At 38.6% G+C, this 26,558-nt stretch overlaps 2 protein-coding genes and 1 pseudogene across 2 annotated transcripts; all 3 read left to right on the forward strand.

The window, feature by feature from the left end:
* The first annotated feature begins 2,559 nt into the window (after positions 1–2,559).
* On the forward strand, positions 2,560–4,244 carry LOC142430902 (olfactory receptor 7G2-like). The gene is made up of 2 exons (XM_075535950.1): positions 2,560–2,585; positions 3,290–4,244. Exons 1-2 carry the CDS (start codon positions 2,560–2,562, stop codon positions 4,242–4,244), a joined length of 981 nt encoding a protein of 326 aa, XP_075392065.1.
* Positions 4,245–11,105: 6,861 nt separating this feature from the next.
* On the forward strand, positions 11,106–15,091 carry LOC142426491 (olfactory receptor 7G2-like). The gene is made up of 3 exons (XM_075532362.1): positions 11,106–11,125; positions 13,166–13,209; positions 14,115–15,091. Exons 1-3 carry the CDS (start codon positions 11,106–11,108, stop codon positions 15,089–15,091), a joined length of 1,041 nt encoding a protein of 346 aa, XP_075388477.1.
* Positions 15,092–21,865: 6,774 nt separating this feature from the next.
* LOC142427559 (olfactory receptor 7G2-like) lies at positions 21,866–25,937 on the forward strand (annotated as a pseudogene).
* The last annotated feature ends 621 nt before the right edge of the window (positions 25,938–26,558 follow it).

Consider the following 26,558-nt stretch of genomic DNA (forward strand, 5'->3'; position numbering starts at 1 on the left):
TGGGTTTCTTTGGATTTAGGAGGCAATCTATCTTTAATTTAAGTTTCCTACTTTGAACTATTTATCAAATAACTTAAAAAGCTACTTTGAAGGGCACATAATAAGAGAAGGCTCTGCGACAAATTCAGGGTGCTATAATGTTCTCATACTTGGATTTTAGGATCTGGCTAATAGAGAAGTTATTTGGAGTCTTTGGATGGTCACTCCTGGTGAATCACAGTGAAGGCCATTAGGATTTGGAGCAAATCCATGTCATCACCTGTCTATAACTACATGTGTTATTCTGGGTTAACTAGAGACAGGTTTGTAGACAGATGTGTATAAGAAAGAGCTTTATATAAAATAGTAATTGTATATTGAGAAAACATTCCAACCCAGTCCAGATCAAGTGCATGAGTCTGATATTAGCCCAAATGTCTAATACTAGTCAATAAATTCCTCAGCAGACTCTCACAGTAACATACAATGATGACCAATACAGGAAGATGTAGGCCAGTGGATGGGAAGTCTTATGGATCCGGTGGTGATGGAAGCGTCTCCAGGACTCTCACAGGTCTCATTTTGGATCTGGCAGCTTTCTAAGTGACTCAACAACAGTAAAGTGAAGCAGAGAGTGAGGGGCTCTCACGGAGCTCAAAAAATCTGTACATGGCCTGTCCACAGGAAGACAAGGCAGAGAGAGAGAAGTTCCCAGAAACCTCCTGAGAAGGCCATGCTCACAGGGAGTGCTTCAACAGGCTGTGCACTGATTGACAGGCTAGCTTCTACCCCTGCACTCTTACTACCCTTAAGTTGGCACAAGATTATGTAACTAACACAATATGGTTCACTAACACAATGTTCTATATCTTACATGGGCAAGAAGAGGCTAGAGTCTTCTAAGCTGGTCAGCAATCATCTGTGGTGCAACCATTTGTTTCTCTGCGTCTCGAGAAGAGTGTTAAATCATAAAAGTTATATCGAAACAATTCAATGGACTAATGGACAATGCAAACACCAGTCTCCACAACACGGAGACGATGCCCACCTACCACAGCAAGCTTCTCCTACAAACATGGCACTAGAAGAAGCTGGGTGGCATGTGATAAAAAAGGGGGGGGACGATTTTAAATCCGCTGGCTTGCTGATGTAACAGAATATGTGGAACTCTGAGATTATGGACCTTAATCGCCCTCTAAGTAAAGAACCTAGCTGACTCCTGGGGTAGAATAACCAACCAGTTAATAAATTGACAGAATTTAGCCAAAGAGAAAATTCAAAGGGTTATTTGAAGGAGCAATATAAACAAGAAAATGAAGCAGAAAACAGAATAAGTAGGGGACTGCAATGTCTCAATTGAAATCAAATATTTATGGTTTAATAGGCTTAAGACTGAAGACTCGCTCTGCATACTTTTGTCAAATCGGCAATAAAAATTTAGTTAAAACTGAAAAGTTAAATATAATTGGAAACCACTTTCCCAATATAAATAAAAATTGATTTTAGTCTAAAGTGATTGCATTAGAAAATGCAGCTATAAAATTCAAAAGAGTAAAAGAAAGACTTGTCTATATTGACTACAATCAGAATTGTTCATGGAATAGATTGAACCGTACTTTATACTGAACATTACTTCAGATTTAGGAAAGAGTTGATGGATTTTAGAAGAAACATCACAGAGTTGGAATTCTTAATACAGTTCTATGATATTTTAAAATATAATTTATAAATATTCAAACAGTGAATATATACTTCTGTACAACATATTGAGCTTGGGTTTCCTGAAAAATGTTATTCAAGGATGAATTTGGTTGTACCTATAAAGAAGAGACTGGAATCCCACTGAGAAAGAATGATGGGTTCACTCTAAAGGAGCTGTGACATAGACGGTTGGAGAGCGGGAATTGGCATGCAGTTGGTCTCACAGGACTAGAGAAGCAACAAGGTTGCCTGCCCTGGGATGACAATGACAATAAATATGTTAGCCTAATGAGGAGCTCTGATTATTTAACCTCCAGGGATACAAAGTGCAAATAATCTACCTGGGGCCTCTCATTTAAAGGGTTCTTTCCCAGTAAGGAAGTAGAATGCATGACCATATTCCCAATTATGTCCCTTCTTGCCCCAAGGTGGAGTACTACTCATAGAACCTGTGTCTTTCCTGAGGACAAACGTTCCTTTTCTACATTCAGAGCAGACACCAGACGTCATTCCTCACAGATGCCAGCCAGGTAACCTAAAGTTCCCTAGTTAATGCTTGGAAAAGAAGGAAGGTGATTTGCTTACAGGTAGATCCAGGAGAATGATGTATGTGAAGACAGCAGATGCACTCAAAGACTGGAACCTAGATTCCCATGAGTACCTTATTTCTCTTTCATTTTCTTAACATGTAACTAGTATCTTTACATGAATATGAAATCATTTCATTCTGCTAGTATTTTGCACAATCTCCAAAATCTCAAAAGTTATTTTACTTTGTAGCATCAAGCTAAGCCTCCTCAAACATGATGAGTGTTTGAAAATACTCTTCGACATTTAGTTTCATTCTGTGGTAGTGGAGGTACAGGAGAATTTGCCCAAATGATCTTATCTTTTTGGTTCTTAGTGTAGGTTTGTTTCATTTATATTCAATGGCTTTTGATCCCTACAGAAAGGTGTGGCATCTCAGATTGAGTCCTCAGACTGCCTCCCACATCTGGCTATTTCTAGAATTACTAAATATCTAAAATATACATAAACCTCAGAGTATAATAGTGAACATATCAAAATGCCCATTCCTTTTCAGAATCAGTAAATATTGACACTGCATTTGAAGTTTCAGGATTTTTCCCTTTATAAACGGAATCAAGCAATATGCAAATTGAATGTGTTCTCTTTGTTACTGCTTACATATTGGACTGCTGAGCACAAGGTCAGAAGTTTGAAACCACCACAACTCTGTGGATAAAGATGAGGCTTTTTACTCCTATGAATAATAACAATCGGGAAACCCACGGGGGCAAATGTAGACTGCCCTGTAGAGTTGATGTAAATTGCAATCAACTTGTAGACACTGAAGTGCTTGTTTGGTTTTGAACATTATATCTGCCTCCAATGTTTCAGTGGCTGCTGAGTTCCAGGAACTACATATTTAAAAAAATCATTTTATTGGGGGCTCATACAACTTTTATCACAATCCATACCATTGTATACAATTTTATAAGGGACCCATACAATTGCATAAAGCACAATTCAATTGTATAAAGCACATTTGTACATTCATTGCCTTCATTATTCTCAAAACATTTGTCTTTCCACCTGATGTTTTCAGCAGATTTATCAACTATGTAGAGCCTGGAAACCAAACAGGTGTTTCAAAATTCCTTCTGCTGGGACTGACAGAGGAGCCAGAGCTGCAGCCTCTCCTCTTTAGGCTGTTCTTGATCATGTACCTGGTGACTGTCCTTGGAAACCTGCTCATTGTCTTGGCTGTCACCTCGGACTCTCACCTGCAAACCCCTATGTACTTCTTTCTCTCCAATCTGTCCTTGAATGATATCTGTGTAAGCACATCTACCATCGCAAAGATGTTGATGAACATCCAGACACACAATGAGAGCATTACTTACACCGGTTGCCTTTGCCAGATCTTCTTTGTTCTGGCTTTTGGGTTTTTTGAAAATTTCGTTCTAGGAGCAATGTCCTATGACCGCTATGTGGCCATTTGTTCCCCACTGAGGTACACAGTCATCATGAATCCCTGCTTCTGTGGCCTGCTGATACTACTTTCTTGGGTCTTAAGTGTGATGGTTGCCCTGCTCCACACTCTGATGGTTTTACATCTGTCCTTCTGCACAGACCTGGAAATCCCTCAGTTCTTCTGTGAGCTTGCTCAGGTCCTCAACATCGCCTGTTCCAGTACCCTCATTAATAACATCCTGATATATTTTTCAGCTTGCGTGTTTTTTGGTGTTCCACTGTGTGGAATCATATTCTCTTACACTAAGATTGTCTCCTCTGTTTTGAGCATTCCTTCAGCTGATGGAAAGTACAAAGCTTTCTCCACTTGTGGGTCCCACCTCTCAGTAGTTTCTTTATTCTATGGGACAAGTGTTGGTGTGTACATCAGTTCTGTCTTTACACAGTCTTCCGTAAGGACAGCAGTAGCCTCAGTGATGTACATTGTTGTCCCTCAAATGATGAATCCTTTTATCTACAGCCTGAGGAACAGAGACATAAAGGTGAGCTTGAGAAAACTTTGTGGTAGGATACTTTTCTTGGAGTGACTGTGTTATCTTTAGCAACTCACTAATTAGTGAGACTTTCCACTGGTCAGCTGTCGCTATGTATCAGCATTTGTGTCAACCACTCAGTTTGCTTATTGATTAGTTGGCATAGTTATATTTTCTCAATAATTTTAGGTGATTGTGAAATATTTGAGTATTAGTCTATTTGAAATAGTCATTTTGAAGAATCTTTGGAGCTAATACTTAAGAGAATCTTAGACATAATTATGCTGAAAAAAATAACAAGAGCCACCTTTTAATGCATGCCCTTAGAAATAGAGGGTATACCAGAACAGAAGTATAGTTTGCAAAATGGTCATTTCATCCTTAGAATAGTTTAATGGTCTCCAAATGATTTTTGTATATGAAGATATAATTCCATGCATGATACCCACAGAGATCCAACTTACTGTCCTTCCTTGACCTGTTAAGCACTTCAACTGAGAACTCAGAAGACATGTTTCTACTTGCCAAGTGTGATGGTTGCCCTGGACCAGTTGTGAGCATTTTTGTTAGTGTTTTGTGACGCTATAATCCTGGGTTGCAATCAATGCTATGAAATAAGACAAGTGATTTGTTGAATGGAAAACTGATTTTCTCTATGAATCTTTATAGATTTATAATTTTTAAGCGAGGGGAGTAGCATTGAAGGAGGATGTATGTTTAGCTCCATTTCTGGAGGAGAGGCTCTTCAAGCATTTTCTTGTACTTGCTTCCCCCTCTGATGTCCAGACTTGTTCATATTGCAGAAACTCTGAGGGACAACTATTTAAAAAACAAACCCATGGAATGGACTATGCTTCATGACAAACCGGTACAGGTTGCTGCTGTAGTAAATCCTCATGGAACAGATAGCTTTGTCCTTCTCCCATGGGAGGGCTACCGGCACTGAATTGCAGACCCTGCTGTTAGCAGTCCAGTGCCCCCCTGACAATACTAGCAGGGGAACATCTGCAAGATGATCACTTTCCATGTTTTGTCTTCCAGATTTTGATGTATTCATGTCTTATACTAGTAGATCATAGAAAAGCATATTTAGACTCGGAAAAAGAAATGCCATTACACAATTTTAATCTTTAAAATATCATAGACACATTCATTTGTAAAATGTGTCTGTATTTCCTTAAGAATCACAATATAATGACAATATATAGATATATATTCATCACCAGGTGCATATAGGAGCTGGAGGCACAGGGAATCCAGGGCGGATGATCCCTTCAGGACCAGGGGTGTGAGGAGCGATACTGGGAGAGTAGAGGGTGAGTGGTTTGGAAAGGGGGAACTGATTACAAGGATCTACCTGTGACCTCTTCCCTGGGGGACGGACAACAGGAGAAGGGGGGGGAAGGGAGACGCCGGATAGGGCAAGATATGACAAAATAATAATCTATAAATTATCAAGGGCTCATGAGGGAGGGGGGAATAGGGAGGGAGTGGGGAAAAAAAGAGGACCTGATGCAAAGGGCTTAAGTGGAGAGCAAATGCTTTGAAAATGATTAGGGCAAAAAAATGTACTAATGTGCTTCATACAATTGATGTATGTATATGTATGGATTGTGATAAGAGTTGTATGAGCCCCTAATAAAATGTTTAAAAAAAACAATACATTATCATTACCAAAACATCCATCTTATCAGTCTCTAAATTGCGCCACATTCCTCATTTCCAGTAACAATTAAAAAATTTTGTTTTCTGTGTCTCTTTAATGTTCTTTTATTTATTGAACCCCGTGAAGCTGCCAGGATTTAAGATCATTTGTTCTCCCATTGTCGCCCTTGTTGTAGAATGTTACTGCATATTTAGATTACTCTCATATACATCTCAGTGTAATTTATGAAATAAATCTGGTTTTTAACTAGTTAAAAGTTTAATAGATTTCTCTTTTTTTCTTTCTTATGTGATAATATGCACATAACCTAATTTATCCTTTTAAACATGTCAATTAACCAGTGTTATGTATGTTCTCAGTGCTGCATACCCATCACCACTACCTGAACCCAGACCTTTTGTATCACTCATAAAGAAAAGTCCATGACTGTTTACCAGGCACTGACGAATCTTTTCTCTCCACAGCCCTGGCAACCACTTACCTTCTTTCTTCCTCTATGGGTTTGTCCAATCTGATATGATTTTTAAATAAAATTTTATGAAAGGTGTACTTTCATGTCTTGGTTCATTTACTTAACATGACCTCAAGGTTCATTTACATGATAAGATCTATCAGTGCATTATTTATTTTTCTAGTGGAACAATATTCCATTGTATTTTCAACTTATCTTTGTTGTATATTCCCTTCCCCATATCCCGACATGTACATATCATCGATCAATTGACTTACTCTCTTTTCCTTTCCTATCCTGTCGATGATTCTCAGGGCAACAAATCTATACAGGAACATAATGCATCGTCTCTGCCATCAGCGATGTGTATGGGTTCAAACTGCTTCCCCGACAATTAGCAGGTGAAAACAAACCCCACTATGCTACCAAAACTGCGTTGGAAACCATACGAGAGTGATATTTTTCCTTTGTGAAAACACTTCCTTGACTTGTAACAATAGTGGGCTCACGCAGTGTTTGTCCTGTCTCTGACTGACCACGGTCACTCAGTACAATGCCATAAGATAGAGAGGCCATTCTAGCTGTTACAAAATGTTTGCATACACAAGTTACTTCAGCTTTGAACTGAGTTTTAAAAGATCTATTAGAATTAGATGGGGGTTTTAATTTCAGTTATGTTTAGATAATTTTTGTATTCAACAATTTAAACAGTTTATCAGTCCTCCTTAGAGCATGGCACCATGACTCCTTTTTATTCCTCTTTCGCCTCTTCTAAGAAGGATATCATCTGCCCCTTCATCTAAATTGACACCTGACTCCTCCCTAGCCTAGTTGCTTCCCCTTCATTTCTATTCCTTCCCACCGCTATTGACAATCAAGTTTTTTCTTTACATATGCAAACATTTATCTTGATATTTTTTCTTAGTATGGCCTCATACAATATTTGTCCTTTTGTGATTGACTAGCTTCACTCATAAATGTCCTCTAAATGCATCCATGCCATGGCGTGTTACAATGTTCCGTCATTATTCTTTAATAATGTGTTATATTCTGTTTGGTTTTTTTTTGTTTGTGCATGCTGCTGTTGTTGATAGGTCTCATCAAACAGGTTCTGACCCATAGCGACCTTATGCACAACAGAATGAAACAGTAGCCTGTCTTGCACTGTCCTCACAATTGTGAGACCATTGTCATACCCACTGTGTCAGTCTATCTCCTTCAGGGCCCTCTTCCTTTTCACTCGCCCTCCGCTTCCCAAGCATCAAGTTCTTCTCCAGGGACTGCTGTCTCCTGACAGTATGTCCAAAGTATGTACAGACAGTAAAGTCTTGTCATCCTTGTCCCTAAGGAGCACTCTGTGCATACTTCTTCCAAAACAGGTCCGGTGGTCCTTTAGCAATCCACGGCACTTTCATCATTCCTCTCCAGCACTAAAACTCACATGTTTCAATTCTTTGGTCTTCCTCATTCAATGTCCAGCTTCCATGTGCATCTGAAGTAATGGAAAATACCACGGCTTGAATCAGGCACACCTCAGTCCTTAAAGTAACATGCTTAATTCTCAATACTTAAGTCTTGTGTAGGAGATTTTCCCATAACTCATCTTTTTTATGTCTTGATTGCCATTTCCATGAGCATTGATTGTGGATCCAAGCTAACAACATTCTTGACAGCTTCCAACATTTCTCCCTTTATCATCATGTTACTTATTGGTTCTGTTGTGAGGATTCGGGTCTTCTTTACACTGAGCTGTAATCTATGCTGAGGACTACAATCCTTGGTCTTTATCAGCAAGTGCTTCAAGTTGTCCTCAGGAAACAAAGTTGTTTCATCTGCATATCGCAGGTTGTTAATAAGCCCTCCTCCCATACTGATGCAGAATTCTTCATCATATAATTCAGCTTCTCTGATTATTTTCTGAGCACACATTGAATAAATATGGTGAGAGAAGGCAGCCCTGTTGTATAACTTTCATGCTTTTAAAACAAGTGCTATTCCCTTGATCCATGTACAAGTTCTGCATGAGCACAATGATGTCTTCTGGAATTTCCACTTTCCTGCAAGGTTATTTATCCACTCATGAATCAGTAAGAGTTTAGGTTGCTTCCATCTTGTGAGTAGTGCTGCAATAGGTTTGAGTGTGCTGGGTTTTGTCGCATTTTTGTTTGTTTGTTTTGTTCTGTGTCCTAGTGATGCCAGTATTTCTGGGTCATGTGGAAATTATTTTCCCAATTGTTAAAGGAAGTTTCACACCCCTTTCCACAGTAATTTTACTGTCTGGCAGTCCCGTTAGCACTGTTTGAGGGATCCAATCCCTGTAGTATTTGTTATTTTCTGTTTCTTTCAACCTTTTTAACAATGCTGGCATAATGTGATATCTCATCATTGTCTGAGTAGTATCTCTTGAATGGCTAGAGATTCTGGACAATTGTTTGCTGATTGCCTGACTGTCTTTTTTGGTGAATGTCTATAGATGTCATTTGTCTATTTTTAAATTGTGTTGTCTTTTTCTTGTTGAGATGTTGAAAATTCACATGGGTTTAGAGAATATTTTCAGAACTTTACTGTGAGCCCATTAATCCCATTGCATTATACCTGCCACCAGAACCAGCCCTTTTAATATCATCCCTTGAAATTAAGTTAGGGTTGACTGAAAAGTCTCTGTCTGAGATATGTCTAGGGGAGTGCCCAAGGAATTTTCCAGGTCATCCCCTGCTGTAGATGCCTTAAAACCAGAGCTGAGTATTCTCTGGAACCACCTCCATCATTCATTTTTACTTCCAAACCAATAAATACAACCAGATAATTCAAAAGTTGAAATACACAGGAGGAGTCAGAAGAGGTTCACCACATCTCAAAATAACTGCCTGCTTTTAATACTAAGTAAAAACACTAACCTAGGGAATGTGTGTAAATGCCTATTAAAGATATTGGATAGTGTTCTGAGGATCCTAAAGTTGAAGCAGTCTTATTTCATTAATGTGGGACCAATAAACACATACTCTTAATTTAATGTTTCAGTGTCAGAGGTAAGAAAGGGTCTTATAATTTATTTGGCTGGCTCATTGCAGTATGGATGATTGATTTGTGTAAAAAAGAAAGACAAGTTACCTTAGACTTGATATGACATTTTCATCATAAACCTAAACTAAACCTACTGCTGTGTAGTATATTCTACCTCACATCTACTCTACAGGAGATGTAGAACTACGCCAAAAGGTCTCCACTGCTGTAATGCTTAGAAAATCAGATTGCTTCATATCTCTCATGTGGAGAAGATGATTTCTTCCAACCAGCAACCATTTGGTTAGCAGTGCAACATTTTGCTCATGGGAAGTTAACTTGACAACATTTCCACTTCAGTGAAATGTCTATAGATCAGTTGTGTGCAACTTGACAATATGTTGTATGCAACATGACAATATATTTCTTTTGTGTGAAGAATATGATTTTTTTCTTCAGGACTCCATAATTAAAAAGGATTCACTAGTCTTATGGGTTTCTTTGGATTTAGGAGGCAACTTATCCTTTATTTGAGTCTCCTACTATAAATTGTTTATAAAATGCCTTGAAAAGCTACTTTTCAAGGGGTCCAGAACAAGAGAAGACTCTGACAAGTTCAGGTTGCTATCCAAAGTGTTCTCGTACTTGGACTTTAGGATCTGCCTCATAGAGAAGCTATTTGAGTCTTTGGCTGGTTCCTCTTGATGAATCACAGTACAGGCCATTCTGGAGCAAATTCTGTCCTCATCTGTCTATAACTGCACTGTTTTCTTTAGAAATGTCTTTGGAATGGTTTCTGGACTTAGATGAAACTGAATGTTTGAAAACTGGCCATAAAGTCCCCATACAACTTTAGCTGTCCATGATTAACTCTGTCTCACCCAGAGCTTCATAAAGGTGGATTAAAACAGTAGAACTGTGTCATTAAAAAGAAGTCATATATATGAGATGAAGCTTGAGTAGGACTTAAAGGCATAAATTTGTTGCATCAGAAAGTGATGCATGTTCTTCAGTGCCGTCATATTGCCATCTCCGCTCAACATGCACCGTGGTCTCCTGAAAGTTCCTTATGATCAGTTGATTAAGAAAGAGGAAACCCTTTCTTGGTTTGCAGATCCTTTGTAAACACAAGTAAAAAAGTGTAGAACAAAGGCATTGCATCCTCTTTCAGGGACCTCGTGCAGGACAGTGGTGAAGAGAAATCCTGAGCAACGTCACAGGAGAGCTCCCGGTACTCCACTTTGATATGATCAAGAAATACGTGATTTTTCTAAGGAGGAATGGGTTGTGGCCAATGGTTTGGCTGGATAGTGAACTTGGAAGGAACATGATTGTGACCATGGACTCAGGCAAGGAGTAATTGTAATGCTCTCACAGGACCACACATTGTTTTGTTGTACAAAGGAGCCCTATGGGTCAGAATTTATGGAATGACACCTAAATACAAGAACAGCAACATGAAAAGCAAAGTAATCCCAGATAAACAAATATGTCTAAAGAACCATAAAGAGAGAAGTCTCACAGTACCTGATTTCAAATCACAGTACCAGGCACAGAAGTAAAATATCCAAAACTAGATACTGGTGCAAGGACAGACGCACAAACCAATGAAACAGAATTGAGAATGTAGACGTAAATCCATCCACCGATACAGTGGTTTCTGAAAGTGGCCCATAACCCATCAAATAAAGCAGAACAGTCTCAATAGTGAACTAACAAATATTTATGAGACCACTATTATAAAAAGTTCAAAAAGAAGATCTATATGCAGAATGACCCATCTTTGATGGTTATCATGGTTGAAAATGGGGAATGGTAATCAATAACTAAGGTGGTAGACAGTAATTCATTTAGGCAACAGGAAGTATAATGATGAGGTAATCAGCAAAATATCACCCAGGCTAAGGAAGTCACTGAGGAGTGCATAAAAATTACAGACAATAAAGGTAAATACTAAAACACACAAAATCCTTCAATGTAAGGAATAACAAACAATAATCACTCAGTTTTATTAAATATCAGGAATCAAAATCATGAATCACTTTAACACCAACCAACAAAGCTAGTGATGAAGAAATTGAAGAATTCTGCCACTGATTTAAGTCAGAATTGATCAAACATGCAATCAAATGAATTGATAGTTATTGGTGATTGGAATGCAGAAGTTGGAAACAAAGAGGAAGAAACAGTAGTTAGAAAACATGGAATTGGTGATGGATGTGAAGTTGGAGATTGCATGATAAAATTTTGCAAAACCAATGGTTTGTTCATAGCTAATGCCTTTTTCAACAACACAAATGGACTTCCCCACATGGAATAAGCAAAAGTCAAATCAACTGTACCTGTGGGAAGACATGATGTTGAAGCTCAGTATCAGCACTTAAAACCAGATGGTTTTATAATCCTCCCACAGCTTATCAGATCTTCTGTCATTAGTGTTCAGTGTGACCAGTGTGTTCTAGAGATGTTCTTCAAATTCACTGTCTTTTGTTTTAGTTCCATTAGGAATGAAAACATTACCACATATTTTGAGTCCAGCTCTATCTTATTGTATTTCATCTATAATTGCTGGTCTTCAATGACCTTACAAAGCCAACGTGTCCCAAGTTTATCTTGAAATACCAAAGAACTACAGATTATCAAATTCTCTGTACATATAGAAACAATGGCAAACTAAATCAATAAAACAGTGAAACGATCCCATTAGAAGGTCATGGATGGAGTGGTAGATAAAATGTGGAAAAATTCAAACTCATAAAAGATGGAGACAGGCAGTACGACTGACACTGTTGCCCTTAGTCACACATCAGATCTGGAACTGAACTCCACCCTGTGGAGAATAGCCAATCACTTAAGATCAAAAGGGAAGCATTTATCCAACAGCAAAGTTCAGAGGGTGAGGAAAGAGGGAGAAATGGAAACAAGAAAGATCGTGCAAAAGCAGAATTAGTGATGGGACACTTAGGGCATTGCAGTGGATGAGATAAGCAAAATATGTATGAATTGTTGAATTTAAGACTAGAGACCTCTCTGTATACCTCCACCTAATTCAAAGCAAAATTTAAAAAGAAAGAAAAATTACATTTCACAATTCCAAACCGGAGTCTTTCAAGTATAAACAAACAGGTATGTTAAATTAATGTTAGCTAGGAAAGTGGTGTATTTGGAGTTCTGAAACTCAAAAGAGAGAGACAGATCTGTTTAAATTGACTATAGTTAGAATTTATCAGTGAATTGATTAAATATTCTTAATAAAGAGTATTGAGTCAAACTCAGAAGAGTCAACAAGTTTAAGAAGAAGCATTGCTGGATTTGGATTTTAATGGCTATATGAATATAAATACATTTTACAGATATCCAAACAAAGAAATTTTGTTTCCATTCCTAATGCTGAATTTGGTTTTCCCACAACTATTGATCAGATGGATATACCTTTGGTTGTACCTAAAAGAAAAGACTGAAATCCATCCAAAGGCTGGTAGGTCCATATGTTCAGCCTAGATGGTAGAGAACTGCGCAGAAGTAGGGGAAAGATGGCAAATGGCATGTGGTTGGTCTACTCTACTCACTGCCGCAGAGTCGATGCCAGCTCATAGTGACCTAGAGGACTGCTCTTGTGAAACTCCAAGACGGCAGCTCCTTATACGATTAGAAAGTTCTGTCTTTCTCCTGTGGAGCAGCTGGTGATTTTGAGCTGCTTGTCTTATGGTAAGCAGGCAAACACTAATCCTCTACACCACCAGGGTTCCTTTTAGTTGCTCTATGAGGACTAGGGAATCACAATATTTACTGCTCTGGATCAGAATAACAAAAAGGTGTTGTATTAATGAGGAGCTTCGGGGATTGAATCTCCAGGGACCCAGCGACTGCAAGTAGCCTGCCCGTGCTGTGGCACTTAAAGATCGCGTCTCCTGTGCAGAGAGGGAATTCATCCCAGAGATGATCTCTTTGGCCACGGAGCTTAGTGTCTTCCACAGACGCCCTGTCTTTCTTCAGTACAGACCTTTCTCTTTTTACATACAAAGCAGATGTCAAGCATCATTCCACGGAGATGCCAGCCAGGTAACCTAAAGTCACCGAGGAAAAAGAAGACCAGGTGTTTTGCTAGTTAGAGCCAAGAGGATGAATGTGAACAGCGTGCATGCAGGTTAAGCCTGAGCCGTGTCTATCGTGGGAATATTTTTGCCTGTTATTTTCTTGTCACATTATATCTCTACACAAACATCAAGTAATTCATTTTGTTCTCTTGCTTTACCTTAAAAAAAGAGATAGTTTTCAAGTTGAACAAACACCTAAGCCTTGTCAAACACGAGGCATGTTGCAAACGTCTCTGACATTTCCTGGCATGGTGTAGTCATGGTGTTGGAAGAGGGCTGCTTGTCACATACATCTCATCTCCGTGGTTCTGAGTGCATCTTCGTATTCGCTAGAATACATGGCACTGACCACTGCCGGTGATGGAATGAGTGGAGTCTCAGATAGACTCCTCAGGCAGATTCTCAAGTTTTTCTTTTAATTTTTCTAATTACCAAATACTTGAAATAAACATCCAAGCAAAAGTTATGTAACAATAATAATTTTTAAGTCATCAGCTCTTTCTAAATAAATGCTGACACCTGCATTAGAAGTTGCAGTTCTTTTATCCAATCAAAAATAATCAAATAATATGCACATAGAAGGTGGGCTGGTGCTTTTGTGTGTGTGTGTTCTCTTCCATTATCCCCGCCTCCCCTCAAGATAATGTCTGTCTCTGGTGGATTTGTTGCTGTTCTGTGTGTTCTGGACACCAAACATTTACATTTATTTGTCTTGTCACCATGTCTTCCCATCAGATACATCAACAGTATAGAATTCAAAAACCAAACAGATGTTTCCAAATTCTTTCTACTGGGACTTACAGAGGATCCAGAATTGCAGCTCCTTGTATTTAGCCTGTTTCTGATCATGTACCTGGTCACTGTCCTTGGAAATCTGCTCATTGTCCTGGCTGTCACCTCTGACTCTCATCTACATACTCCCATGTACTTCTTTCTCTCCAATCTGTCCTTGAATGACATCTGTTTGAGTACAGCTACCATTCCAAAGATGCTGGTGAACATCCAGACACACAATAAGACCATCACTTTTACAGGCTGCCTCAACCAGATTTTCTTTGTCCTGGTTTTTGAGTTTTTGGAAAACTTTATTCTAGCAGCAATGGCCTATGACCGCTATGTGGCCATTTGTTCCCCACTGAGGTACACCGTCATCATGAACCCCTGCTTCTGCGGCCTGGTGATCCTTCTTTCCTTGGTCATTAGTATGATGGTTGCTTTGCTCCAGAGTATGATGGTTTTTCACCTGTCCTTTTGCACAAGTCTGGAAATCCCTCAGTTCTTCTGCGAGCTTGCTCAGGTCCTCAGGCTCTCCTGTTCCAGTACCCTCATTAATAACATACTAATCTATTTTTGGGCTTGCCTACTGGGTGGTATTCCTCTGTCTGGGATCATGTTCTCTTACACTCAGATTGTCTCCTCGGTTCTGAAGATACCATCAGGTGATGGAAAATATAAAGCTTTTTCCACCTGTGGGTCTCACCTGTCAGTTGTTTCTTTATACTATGGGACAGGTTTTGGCGTGTACATCAGCTCTGTGTTTGCACAGTCTTCCAGAAAGATAACCGTAGCCTCAGTGATGTATATGGTGGTTCCCCAAATGATGAATCCTTTCATCTACAGCCTGAGGAACAGAGACATAAAGGTGAGCTTGAGAAAACTCTTTGGTAGGACACCTTCCATGTAGTGCCTGTCATCCTTGCCAACTCACTATCTTGAACTGCCACAGGTAAACCCTCCCTGACCGGCAGCATCGACATCAACCACCCTAACTTTCATTATCTACAAATTGGCATAGTTTTATTTTCTTAGTGAATTTAGGTAGTCTTAAGGTATTTCAACATCTTCAGTGGAGACGCTTTTGGTGCTCATACTTAAAAGCATCTCAGACACGGATCTGCTCAAATAATAAACAGCTTATATATTATTGGATGGCTTTAGAATTCATCAAACTCTAGACATCAATGTAGTAGCTTCATGCTCAGCTTGGTGTTCATCGTGGTCTCTAGACTGTTGCTGCAGATGCAGATGTAATACAACTTATGAGAGTCACAGAGAGAACACTTACTGTCTTGCTGAAGCTAATTGCTAATAAGCGTTTTGACAGTGTGATCAGGAGAAATGCCCCTTATAGTGGATTACATGGTTGCTTCCCCCAGTCCATTTCCACATAATAATTTTGGAACCTCTGCATATTATTTGATGTGTTAAAAGGCAATTGTCATCATTAATGAATAATCTCTTCTCGAAGATTAGTAACGGTGGGGAGGGCTTGAGATAAATGATGCTACACTAAGGACCAAAGGCACACATGCAAGAACTACTGAAAGGAATTTGAATTTTCCTTATAAACCTTCACCCAATTCTCTATAAAAAAGGATTGATTTTGTCTTGTAAAGGGTTTACCTGATAGAGTTCAAGGAGAGGTTATTTTTAGGACTACCCCTGGAGGGCAGGCACACCAGGTGTCAACTAGTGTTGAGCCACCTTCACTGAGCTCCACAAAACTTATAATGTGGCAGGTTCCTGGACCTCTCCCTACTACTATTTTAAAATCTTTGGAAGACATTTATTATGACAAAAAAAGAAAGAAAGAAAAGAAAAGTCAATTTCCATTGAGTGGATTCTGGCTCACAGCAGACAAACCTTTATAGAATTCTGGGACTGCAAAATTTAAAGAAAGAGATGGTCTCATCGGTCCTGCCATGGAACTACTGGTTAGCTTGAAATTCCGACCTTGCGATTAGCGATGGACCTGTCACGGTTATCTATGAGATGATCATATTTTAATAAGGTGGTTTTTTTTTGAGATCCTAATGTACTCAAATGTGAGAATCGTGACTTTGATGTTAGAAGATCGTGTGAGAACATGTTTAGAATTCAAAAATAAAATACTTTTTCTCAGTTTTATTCATTAAAATATCATATACAAATTTATGTGCAAAATGGGTCTGTATTTAAGAATAGCAATATAATGGCAAAATATGTATTTATCATTAGGCTACCAAAGAAAGAATTATTATCAACATAGCATCCACTTGAAAATTCTCCCAATCACATAGCATTCTTCACCTCTAGTGATTATTAATAACCAGAATTTTGTGGTTTGTTATTTCTTTGATGTTCTATTATTCAGTGAAACTTATGGAATTGCCAGGATTAGAGAACATTGATTCTACAGATACTAGTACTCTTAACTGCATCTTTTTCTTACCATCATATATCTCTCACTATAATTTTAGCAAACAAATTGATGCTTTAATAAATTGGATTATTTTTAGACTTGTTAGAAGTTTTTTTTACTGTGGTAAAATACACATAGCATAAATTAGCATTGCAAGTATTTTAAAGATTGCAATTAAACAACATTAAGTACATTTTCAGTGTTGAATAACCATTATCACTATTTGGCTCCAGAACTTTTAAATTAAACCACTCAACTATGAAAAAGTCAATTCCCAATCCTCTTTCTCCCCAACCATGGACAACACTTTTTGTCTCTGTATAGTTGCATAGTATAATATTATGTATTAATAAAATGTTATTACTTTGGACTTTTGTGACTGGCTCCTTTTATTTAGCATAATATTTTCAAGTTCCATGGATATTATAGCAGTATTTTGTTTCTTTTGAAAGTGAAATAATATACTGTCAAAACAAACTCTTAAAGACCATCTAGCTCAGAAGCAATAAAGCCCACATGGAAGAAGCACACCAGCCTGTGCAATCATGAGGTGTCAAAGGGATCAGGTATTAGGCTTCATCAGAACAAAAAATCATATCATAGTGAATGAGGTGGAGAGTCCAGAGTGGAGATCCAAAAGCCCATTTGTTGGACATGGACATCCCCTTACAGAAGAGTCTCGGGAGGAGACAAGGCAGTCTTAGTGATGAATGGTGAAATCTAATAAAATGAAAAATTTTAGGTTGATAAATTATCAAATGTTCATGAGGATGGGGGTGGTGGAAAGGGAGGGGGGAAATGAGGAGCTGATGCCAGGGGCTTAGGGGGAGAGCAAATTTTTTGAGAATGATGAAGGCAATGAGTGTGCAAGTGTGCTTTACACACAATTGATGTACGTATGGATTGTGATAAGAGTTGTATGAGGTCCTAATTAAAAAAAATCTTAGAGTTTCCTAGAAGGTTAAAACATGAGTTGTATGAACAACATGTAAAGAGAGAGAGAGAGAGAGAGAGAGAGAGAGAGAGAGAGAGAGAGAGAGAGAGAGAGAGAGAGAGAAGTACATCGTAATTCATCCTCTGTAGGGTTTCTGAGGCTACATATATGAATGGGGTACCAAGACAAACAAACAAACAAACAAAAGCCAGAAAAAAGCTCTGCTGGGTGAAGCTTTTGTAGTATGCATTTTCCCACTAGGTGAGCATCCAACAACTTGCTCTGAGTGCACTCAGTCGCTTCACCTAGGAAGTTTCTCACTGGTTACAGTGAATTTTTTTTAAAGCAGTTTTGTTCAAACTGCCTTTTTTTGGTGTGATTTCCAATTTAAGAAAACAGTGTGTGGCTGTGAAATTTTATTTCCTGCTTGGGAAAAATGCTGCAGAAACTGCTGTGACGTTGGACAACGCTATGGGAAAAACTCAGGTGTGCAAGTGTTTTTCTCATTTCCAAAAAGGCAAAATGTTGATTGATGACAAACCTTGTTTGGACCTCTAGATGAAAATGTTGACTTGTCGTGCATTTGGAGTTTGTTCCACCAGATTAGACTGGTAATCAAGCTTTCTATTTAGATGTTCTGAACAGATTGCATAACAGTGTGTGACCAAAAAGGCCTGATTTTGGTCAAATGGGGGACTGGCTTTGCCACCACACAGTGCACCTGCTCATGCAGCCATCTCAGTGCATCAGCTTTTGGGAAAAAAAATAGCATGCCCCTGTTGCCCCACCCACCTTATTCACCCGACCCCACTCTATGAGAATCTTTTTGTTTCCGTGAATCCAGAGGGACATGAAAGTACAGCAATTGGACAATATAGAAGAGATGAGTTGAAAACTCATCCAAGTAGAGCAGTTTGAAAAATGCTTCCACAGATTTGATCAATGTGGAATCACAGATTTGACAAATGTATTAAGTATAATGGAAAGTGCTTTAAAGGTGATAAGATTGTTTTTTAAAAATTGTGAATACATAGCTTTGGGGGAGAAATCAAGATTGGGGGGGAGGTGGGTACCCCCTCATATATAAAAAACCTAAGTATGAGAATATATGTGGAAATGCTTAAGGGTACGGAATAATGTGCAAAGAACATAACATTAGTTTGGTATATATTTATTGATATGGACTCACTGAATACATCCTTCATTCAATGTTTCAACTTGAGAAGCTAGGAAAGAATCTTACTGTTAATTTGCTTGGTTCACTGAAGCATGGCATTATGTTGATTGAACCTAGTAAGGGAGCAGTATCAATTCTTGTTGACTTATTGGTAAGGCATTTGCAGGCAAAGCAAAACCAAACTTACTTTCATTTAACTGATTCAAATTCATAGTCACCCTGTAGGAGAGAGTGGAAGGTTCTCATAGGGCTTTCAAAATTGTAATCATCTTGGAATCTGAATCTTTTCCTTTTTCCTTTGGAATTCCATTTTTATTAGAACCAGGGTCCATTCCCTTAGAGACCCAATACTCAATGCATGGAAAACCAGTATGGCAAAATTCCACATAAGCAAAATATCTAGGATTATTGATGTTGTTATAAAAAAGAAAAATTCTTTATTTTCTCTAGCACTTCACACAACTAAAATGGATCCACACACTTGTTGGGCCTCACTGGCTTTCGGATACAACACATTCTCCAGTTAGCTGTTGTTGTTATTTGCTGCCAAATTGGTCCCAACTCAGAAAGACCATGTGTACGACAGAAAGAAGCACTTCTCTGTCCTGTGTAATCTTCACAATGGTTGTTATGCTTGAGCCATTGTTGCAGCCAATATGTCCATCCAGCTCATCAAGTGCAATATATCTCTTTTCACTCTCCTTTTACTTTAACAACATGGTATCTTTTCCAAGGCTCCTGTCTCTCCTGGTACCATGTCCAGAGGATGTGAGATAAGTCCTGGTCATCCTTGCTCTGAAGGAGTACTCTGCCTGAACTTATTCCAAGGCAGATCTGTTTATTCTTTTGACAGCCCATGGTCCCATCAATACTCTTTGCCAGCCCCATAATTCAGATGCATCCATACTTCTTCGGTCTTTCGTGATCAATGACCAGCTTTCACATGCATATGAGATGATTTAAAATAGCATGGTTTGAATCAGATAAACCTTAATGGTCAACGTGACCTCCTTGCTCTTCAATTCCTTCAAGATCTCTGTGCAGCAGACTTGCTCGGTGCAATGTGTCTTTTGATCCTTCGATGCTCTTCCGTGAGCATTGGTTGTGGCTCCAAAATGAAATCCTTGACAACTTTTAAACTTTTCTCTGATGATCAAAATGTTACCCATTTGTCCAGCTGTGAGGATGTTTGCATTCTTTACATTGATACCATGTAATCCATTTAAAAGGCTGCACTCGTTAATCTTCCAGGGCTCCTCCCTTGCAGCAAGCAAGGGTGTGATGTCTGCGTAAAGAAGGTTATTAGACCACCTTCCTCTTATCCTGATAGCTGGTACTTTTTCATATCGTCAGACCACTCAGATTACCTGCTCAGGATAGATTGAATAAATATGGTGAAAGGAAATGTGATAAGTAGATTTATGGTGCTAACACATTCAATAGGAATGTGTGGAACTAATCAGCTTGCAATTTGATTGGAGGGCAAAGAGATAAATGGTTCTGCAGGGTACAATCTCCTCTTTCTTGCTCTGTGGGGATCTGACCAGCAAGCAGCTGTTTTAGCTAGTTCTCTACCTCAACCTGTAAGTTACACTACCTGTGGACCAAGCCACCCCATGGATCATGTTGCTAGAGTTTGAGGCTCCTTCGAGACCTACTTCACCATGCATGCTGTTGGTTGCATCACTTGAGCTTGGGTTTGGTGGATCCTCTTGCCTTGAGTTCAATATCCCATTGGTACCTACTTCACTAAGCTCCTGAGCTACTGACTGTGGCTGACCCAGCCTGTTGTTGGCGCATGTGGGAAGACTCTGATTGCCTTGTCCAATAGAGGGTTCTGCTCTCTGATTCATTGACCTTGAACTTGATAGCCCATGTGAGATGAAGGAATTCCAGTATATTAACTATTCCATGCAAGTGAATTGAATTGAGCCCATGTACCACTGTGTGGACAAATTAGCTGTTATACTCCTTCTTGTTGTATAAATCTATCTATCTATCTATCTATCTATCTATCTATCTATCTATCTATCTATCTATCTATCTATATTCATAAGTGCCCTGGTTTTGTTTCTCTAGAGAACCTGGCCTAACCCAAGATTCAACCCTCTTGCACATGTATCTTGCTTTTCCATCACCAGTAGATGTTTTTAATTTTATATTTGAACAACTGCCTTTTGATCCATATACAGGTTCTGCATGAATAAAATGTAGGATTTGGGGATTCCCATTCTTCTCAATGCTATCCATAGTTGGTCATGATCCATACTGGTAAATACCTTTTCACAATTAAGAAAACACTGGAAAACATTCTTTGGGTATCCCTGGGTTTGAGTTAACATCCATATACCATCGGCAATGCTATGACTGGTGTTATGTCCGCTGTTTAATCCACTTTGAATGTTTGGAATTTCCCAGTCAATGCACTGCTGCAACCAAAATTTTACTTGCATTTGATATCAATGATATTGTTACGTAGTGTCTGAATTCTGTGCAATCTATTTATTGAAAGGGTGAAAATATAGATCTCTTCCAGTTGGTTGGCCAGGTAGCTTTCTTTCACATTAGTACACATAGATTATTGAGGGCTTCCTTTGCTTCATTAGCGTGTTGAAACATTTCAATGTTCATTTTTGCAATTCCTGGGTCCATTCTTTTAATCTGAGGACGTCAGTGGGTCTTGGACTCTCCTTCAGTACCATCAGTTCTTGATGCTATGGTATCTCTTGAAATGATTCCTGCTCTTCTCTATCTGCGAAATGACTAGAAAATCTGTTCACTTTGAGAAGGCAAAGACATAGAGTATGATCTGCAACAGGTTCAGGCTTCTAATCAAGCTACCTAGCAAATTGAGCCATAGGTTCTGGCTTACAGAAACAGCACTTAAGTACGACCAACACCTACTAGTGAATCACAGCACAGGCTCATAGGAATCTGGAGCAAAACTCTGTCTTCCTTTGTATATAATTGCAATAGCTTTGGTGGTTGTTTTTAGTTTTGTTTTGTTTTAAGAATTTATTTGGGGCTTGTGTCTGTATCTTCAGACTTAATGCTTAAAAATCAGGCACTATTGAACCTGAGTTTTGCATCACATCACAGGTTATGAATGAATTTGGAACTTATACATAGTTTTAGATTCCATCTAAGAACAATTAGTTCTTCTGATATGGCCCTGCTCAATGCTCACCATCATAAAGAGATCTCTGAAGATATGGGTATTCTAGAAAGGAGTGGTGAAGTAAGCAGATGGTGCCTGGCTTGGAGTCTTAAAGATTGCCTTCAAACCAGCAGCCACCTTAGTGAAGTGTCATCTAAGTCCCCTAGACTGTGTGATGTAAATTTTCAAAATGACAAATTCCAAATAAATATACAGGGCTGTGGTTAGATTCTATCTAGTTTGTTCCAACCTATAGCAACCCTATGCACGGCAGAACAAAATATTGATAACATTTCCTCGTGGGTTACATGATTTATCTGACCCTTGTTGAATACATAGAAGTCCCTGGATGGTGCAAGACCTTCACTCACGTGGTTACTAACTAAGAATGGAAGATTAAGTCAACACAGAAGTACCTTGAAAGGGGACCTGTGGATCCCTTCCCCAATCAATCATTGAAGACCCTAAGGAGTTTTGTTCCATTATGAAATTCTTAGCGTCCTAAGAATTAGAGTTGACCCACCTGCCACTGATTTTGGTCATATGTGAATCTGAACATATTTTACTCACATGTTCTTGAACGGCAGGATCACAGCCACTCTGACTAATCATCGTCTTATCCTAAATTCAGTTTACTAATTGAGTCCTACTGATGGGGGTGTATTGAGACAATCACAATCCCAGAAATACATCAGCAAGAAGATTTTTCTGTTCAGACATGAAATTGAAAAAATTTAAGTCAACACTCTTGGCCCACACAATGTTCCAAACATCGTGTTCATTCTCATATCCCAAATCAAGAAGTACCACCTCTTCCCTTGCCTTCAACTATCTCTTCTTGTAGGACATGCAGTGCTTATATCTTGGACAGAGGAACATGCCGGCCACTGTTTTTGTTATGAACATGAATCCACAGAACGGCTTTGCTCAACCGACTCATCACATCCTACTGGAGCTGTCCCGTGACCCCTAGAAAAGCTCACCTTGTTTTAATGTCTCTGTTCCGTATGGGAATAGGGAACACTTTACTTCATTTTAACACAGCTCTATATTATTATGCTTCATGTATGGTTGCATGTTTGTAAAAGGAATGCAATTTGAAGGCAAAGGGTTTCAAGAAGAAAGAAAAGTTTTAAAATTGATGGTGGTAGCTATTTTAAATTTATGCTGTTCTAAATGAATTATGAATTGTTAAAATATCTTTAAGAGCTATCAATAAAATAATTATTTTTTTAAATTGAAGGCAAAGAATGACATACAAATGACAAATTATCCCAAATTACTCTTGATACATAGATTAAGTACAGGATGACAACATTTCTGTACATATACATACATCTGTAAAACAAAGGGATAAAATATTGAATTAAAAGCAAGAAAAATTAGGTAAATATATTAATTACCATCCTTGTCATTTATATTTTTGTTGAAAATCTAACCAATTTTACTGAGATTATAGATAAACCACAAACCAATACTTTGGGTCTTATTTTGCTCAATGAGAATACCAAAATTTCAAGTCACAATTTCCCAATAAAACAAAAATATATGTATGTTATTAATTTAGAAAAGGTTTTTATAAAACTCAAAAGAGGCAATACAATATGTCTATTTTTACCAGATTCTAAATTAATGAAGGAAGAGGTTTTAATAGTCCCAATAAAAGTACTTGCACTTGGCTGTAATCACAATGTCAGCAGTTCAGCCACTCCACGGGAGAATCATGAGACTGCCTACTCTGATAAAAAGTCACTGTCTTGGAAATCCACAGGGGCAGTTTACCCTCTCCAACAGGATCATGATGAGTCAGCATGACTCAATGGCAGCACATAAAGTTGAATATCATACAAACTACAGGTTCATGTTCAAGAGAGAGTCCATTAACTTTAGAAGAAACTTTGGTGTGTTTGAACTGTCAACACTTTAAAATATTTTCTTAATATTTGGACTGGAGTTCCCTATGCAATATTGAATTGGCATTTCCTGAAACCATTGACAACAAGATCATTTCATTACCTAAAACTAAAAGACGCATTTCCATCAGGAAAATTATCATGGGCCCATATTAAGCAGAGCATGTCAAATAATATACAATTGGTCTGGCAAAGATAAGAAATTAACATTTACTTCCCAGCGATCAGAATGGCAGTACATGTATTGCGTAAATTAGGAGCTTTGGATATTGAGCCTCTAGGGATCAACTGCAAATAGTGTGTGCATGACATCTCTCTTAAAGAGTTCTTCCCCTGTAAGGAGGTAGAATGCATGACCGTATTACCCGAGATGCTCTTTTATGCTCAGGAACCTAAGGCTTCACAGAGACCGTCTGTCTTTCCTCAGGGTGGACATTCTGTTTGCTCCATCCTGAGTAGATGCCAGCTATCATTCTTCAGGGATGACCCCCAGGTAACCAAAAGCCTGCTAGTTAATGTTGGGAAAGAAGAGCAGGTGTTTGCCTAAAGACACATCTACAAAAGCAGTGGGCATCAGCAGATAGGCAGTACCGATTGGAGCTAAGAATTCCATGGGAATCTTTTTTGTCTTGATTCTTATATCTTTATAAGGATATTAAAGTATCTCTTATTCTGTCTCTTGTTCTGCCTCTAAAATAAAAAGATGATTTTCCTGTTGAGAAACCACCTAAACTTTTGGAAACAGGATGAAAGTTACAAAATTCTGTGGCATTGACTAGCATTTTATGTTTGTGGTAGTAGAAGAGACCTGGTCACGTTCATCTTACCCTCTCGATTTTCAGTACATCTTTTTAATTATTTACAGCACATGGCTCGGGTCCCAGGGTAAGATATTTGTGTCCCAAGTTGGCTACTCAGTATAACACTTGGTCTATCATTTTCTATGCTTTGAATTATTAAACATTTAAATGATATGAAGAATCATAGAGTATACTACTAATAATAGAAAATCAAGCCCTTTGAGAATAAATAAATGCTGACCCTACAATATAGGCTTCAGTTTTCTTTTTAAAGAACTCAACAGTCATAACCTTTTACATCCCCCTTTATTCCTCTCTTCCCTCACACAATACAACAGCTGTCTCCAGGGGTTCTGCTGCTGTGTGCGTTCCAGGGAGCACACGTATGATTGTCGCTTTACCTGATCTTTTTTCATCAGATTCATCAACAACATAGAACAGAGAAACCAAACAATTGTCGCAGAGTTCATTCTCCTGGGACTGACAGATGATCCAGAGCTGCAGCCCATAATTTTTAGCCTGTTCCTGATGATGTATCTGGTCACTGTCTTTGGAAACCTGCTTATTGTCTTAACTGTCACCTCTGACTCGCACCTGCAAACGCCCATGTACTTCTTTCTCTCCAATCTGTCCTGCAATGACATATTCTTAAGCACAACTACCATCCCAAAGATGCTCGTGAATATCCAGACACACGTTCGGGGCATAACTTTTACAGGCTGCATCTGCCAGAATTTCTTTATTCTAGCTTTCATTATGTTTGAAAATTGTCTTCTAGCAGCAATGGCCTATGACCGCTATATGGCCATTTGTCACCCACTAAGGTACAGAGTCATCATGAATCCCTGCTTCTGTAGCCTTGTGGTTCTACTTTCCTTGGTCATTAGTATGATGGTTTCTCTGCTCCACAGTCTCATGATTTTGCACCTGTCCTTCTGTACAGATCTGGAAATCCCTCAATTCTTCTGTGAACTTGCTCAACTTTTTAAGATTGCCTGTTCCAGTACCCTCATTAATAACTTCCTGCTGTACTTCGTGGCTTGCATATCGGCTGGTATTCCATTTTCTGGGATCATATTCTCTTACACTAAGATTGTCTCCTCTGTTTTGAGCATCCCATCAGCTGACGGAAAGTATAAAGCATTTTCAACCTGCGGGTCTCACCTGTCCGTTGTTTCTTTATTTTATGGGACGGGGGTTGGTGTGTACATCAGTTCTATCTTTACACAGTCTTCCAGAAAGACAGCAGTAGCCTCAGTGATGTATATTGTCTTCCCTCAAATGATAAATCCTTTTATCTACAGCTTGAGAAACAGAGACATAAAGGTAAGTTTGAAAAAACTCTTTGTTAGGCTCTGTTCCTTGTAGTCACTCTGTCATCTCTGCCACATCACTAATTACTAATTACTATATATACATCCCAGTGTCATGGATACAATTCCAATATGTAGTAAACTTATGTAAGGTTTTTTGGTATTTCTTTAAAATAGCCATGTGATAACAACATATAAACTCATCATAAATGTAATAAGTAAAGCATTATGAACAACATAGCATCCAATGGACTGTCTCCCAATCACATCAGATGTCTCATCTCTAGTGATCATTGTTAACTTGAATTTGTTTTTTCATCATTCCTGTTATGGTTTTATTCAATGAATGTTATGCAATAACCAGGCTATCAGAATATGCTGACATTTTCACGGCATAAGACTGCACCTTTTTATCACTTTTGATGTATCTCACTATAATTTATCAAACAAATTAAATGCTTTTTAAAGTTAGAATTTTAATCATTTCATCTTTTACATTTTATTGTGGGAACGTCCACACAACACAAATTCCTCACCCTTGTAACCCATTTAAAGATTTCAATTAAGCAGCAGTAATCAGTCTCAGTGTTGCACAACCATTGCCACTCTCTGTCTCCAGAAATATATCATATCCCCCAAATGAAAACCAATATCTACTCACCAGTCACTCCCCAGT

The sequence above is a fragment of the Tenrec ecaudatus genome, chromosome 1 (assembly GCF_050624435.1).
Source record: "Tenrec ecaudatus isolate mTenEca1 chromosome 1, mTenEca1.hap1, whole genome shotgun sequence".
NCBI lineage: Eukaryota > Metazoa > Chordata > Mammalia > Afrosoricida > Tenrecidae > Tenrec > Tenrec ecaudatus.

Coding starts and splice junctions, on each gene's coding strand:
- LOC142426491 (XM_075532362.1), top strand. CDS start 11,106: ATGGTTGAAAATGGGGAATG. Junction 11,126..13,165: donor ATGGTTGAAAATGGGGAATG/GTAATCAATAAC, acceptor TTGAATCTCCAG/GGACCCAGCGACTGCAAGTA. Junction 13,210..14,114: donor GCCCGTGCTGTGGCACTTAA/AGATCGCGTCTC, acceptor ATTTACATTTAT/TTGTCTTGTCACCATGTCTT.
- LOC142430902 (XM_075535950.1), top strand. CDS start 2,560: ATGATCTTATCTTTTTGGTTCTTAGT. Junction 2,586..3,289: donor TTATCTTTTTGGTTCTTAGT/GTAGGTTTGTTT, acceptor TGATGTTTTCAG/CAGATTTATCAACTATGTAG.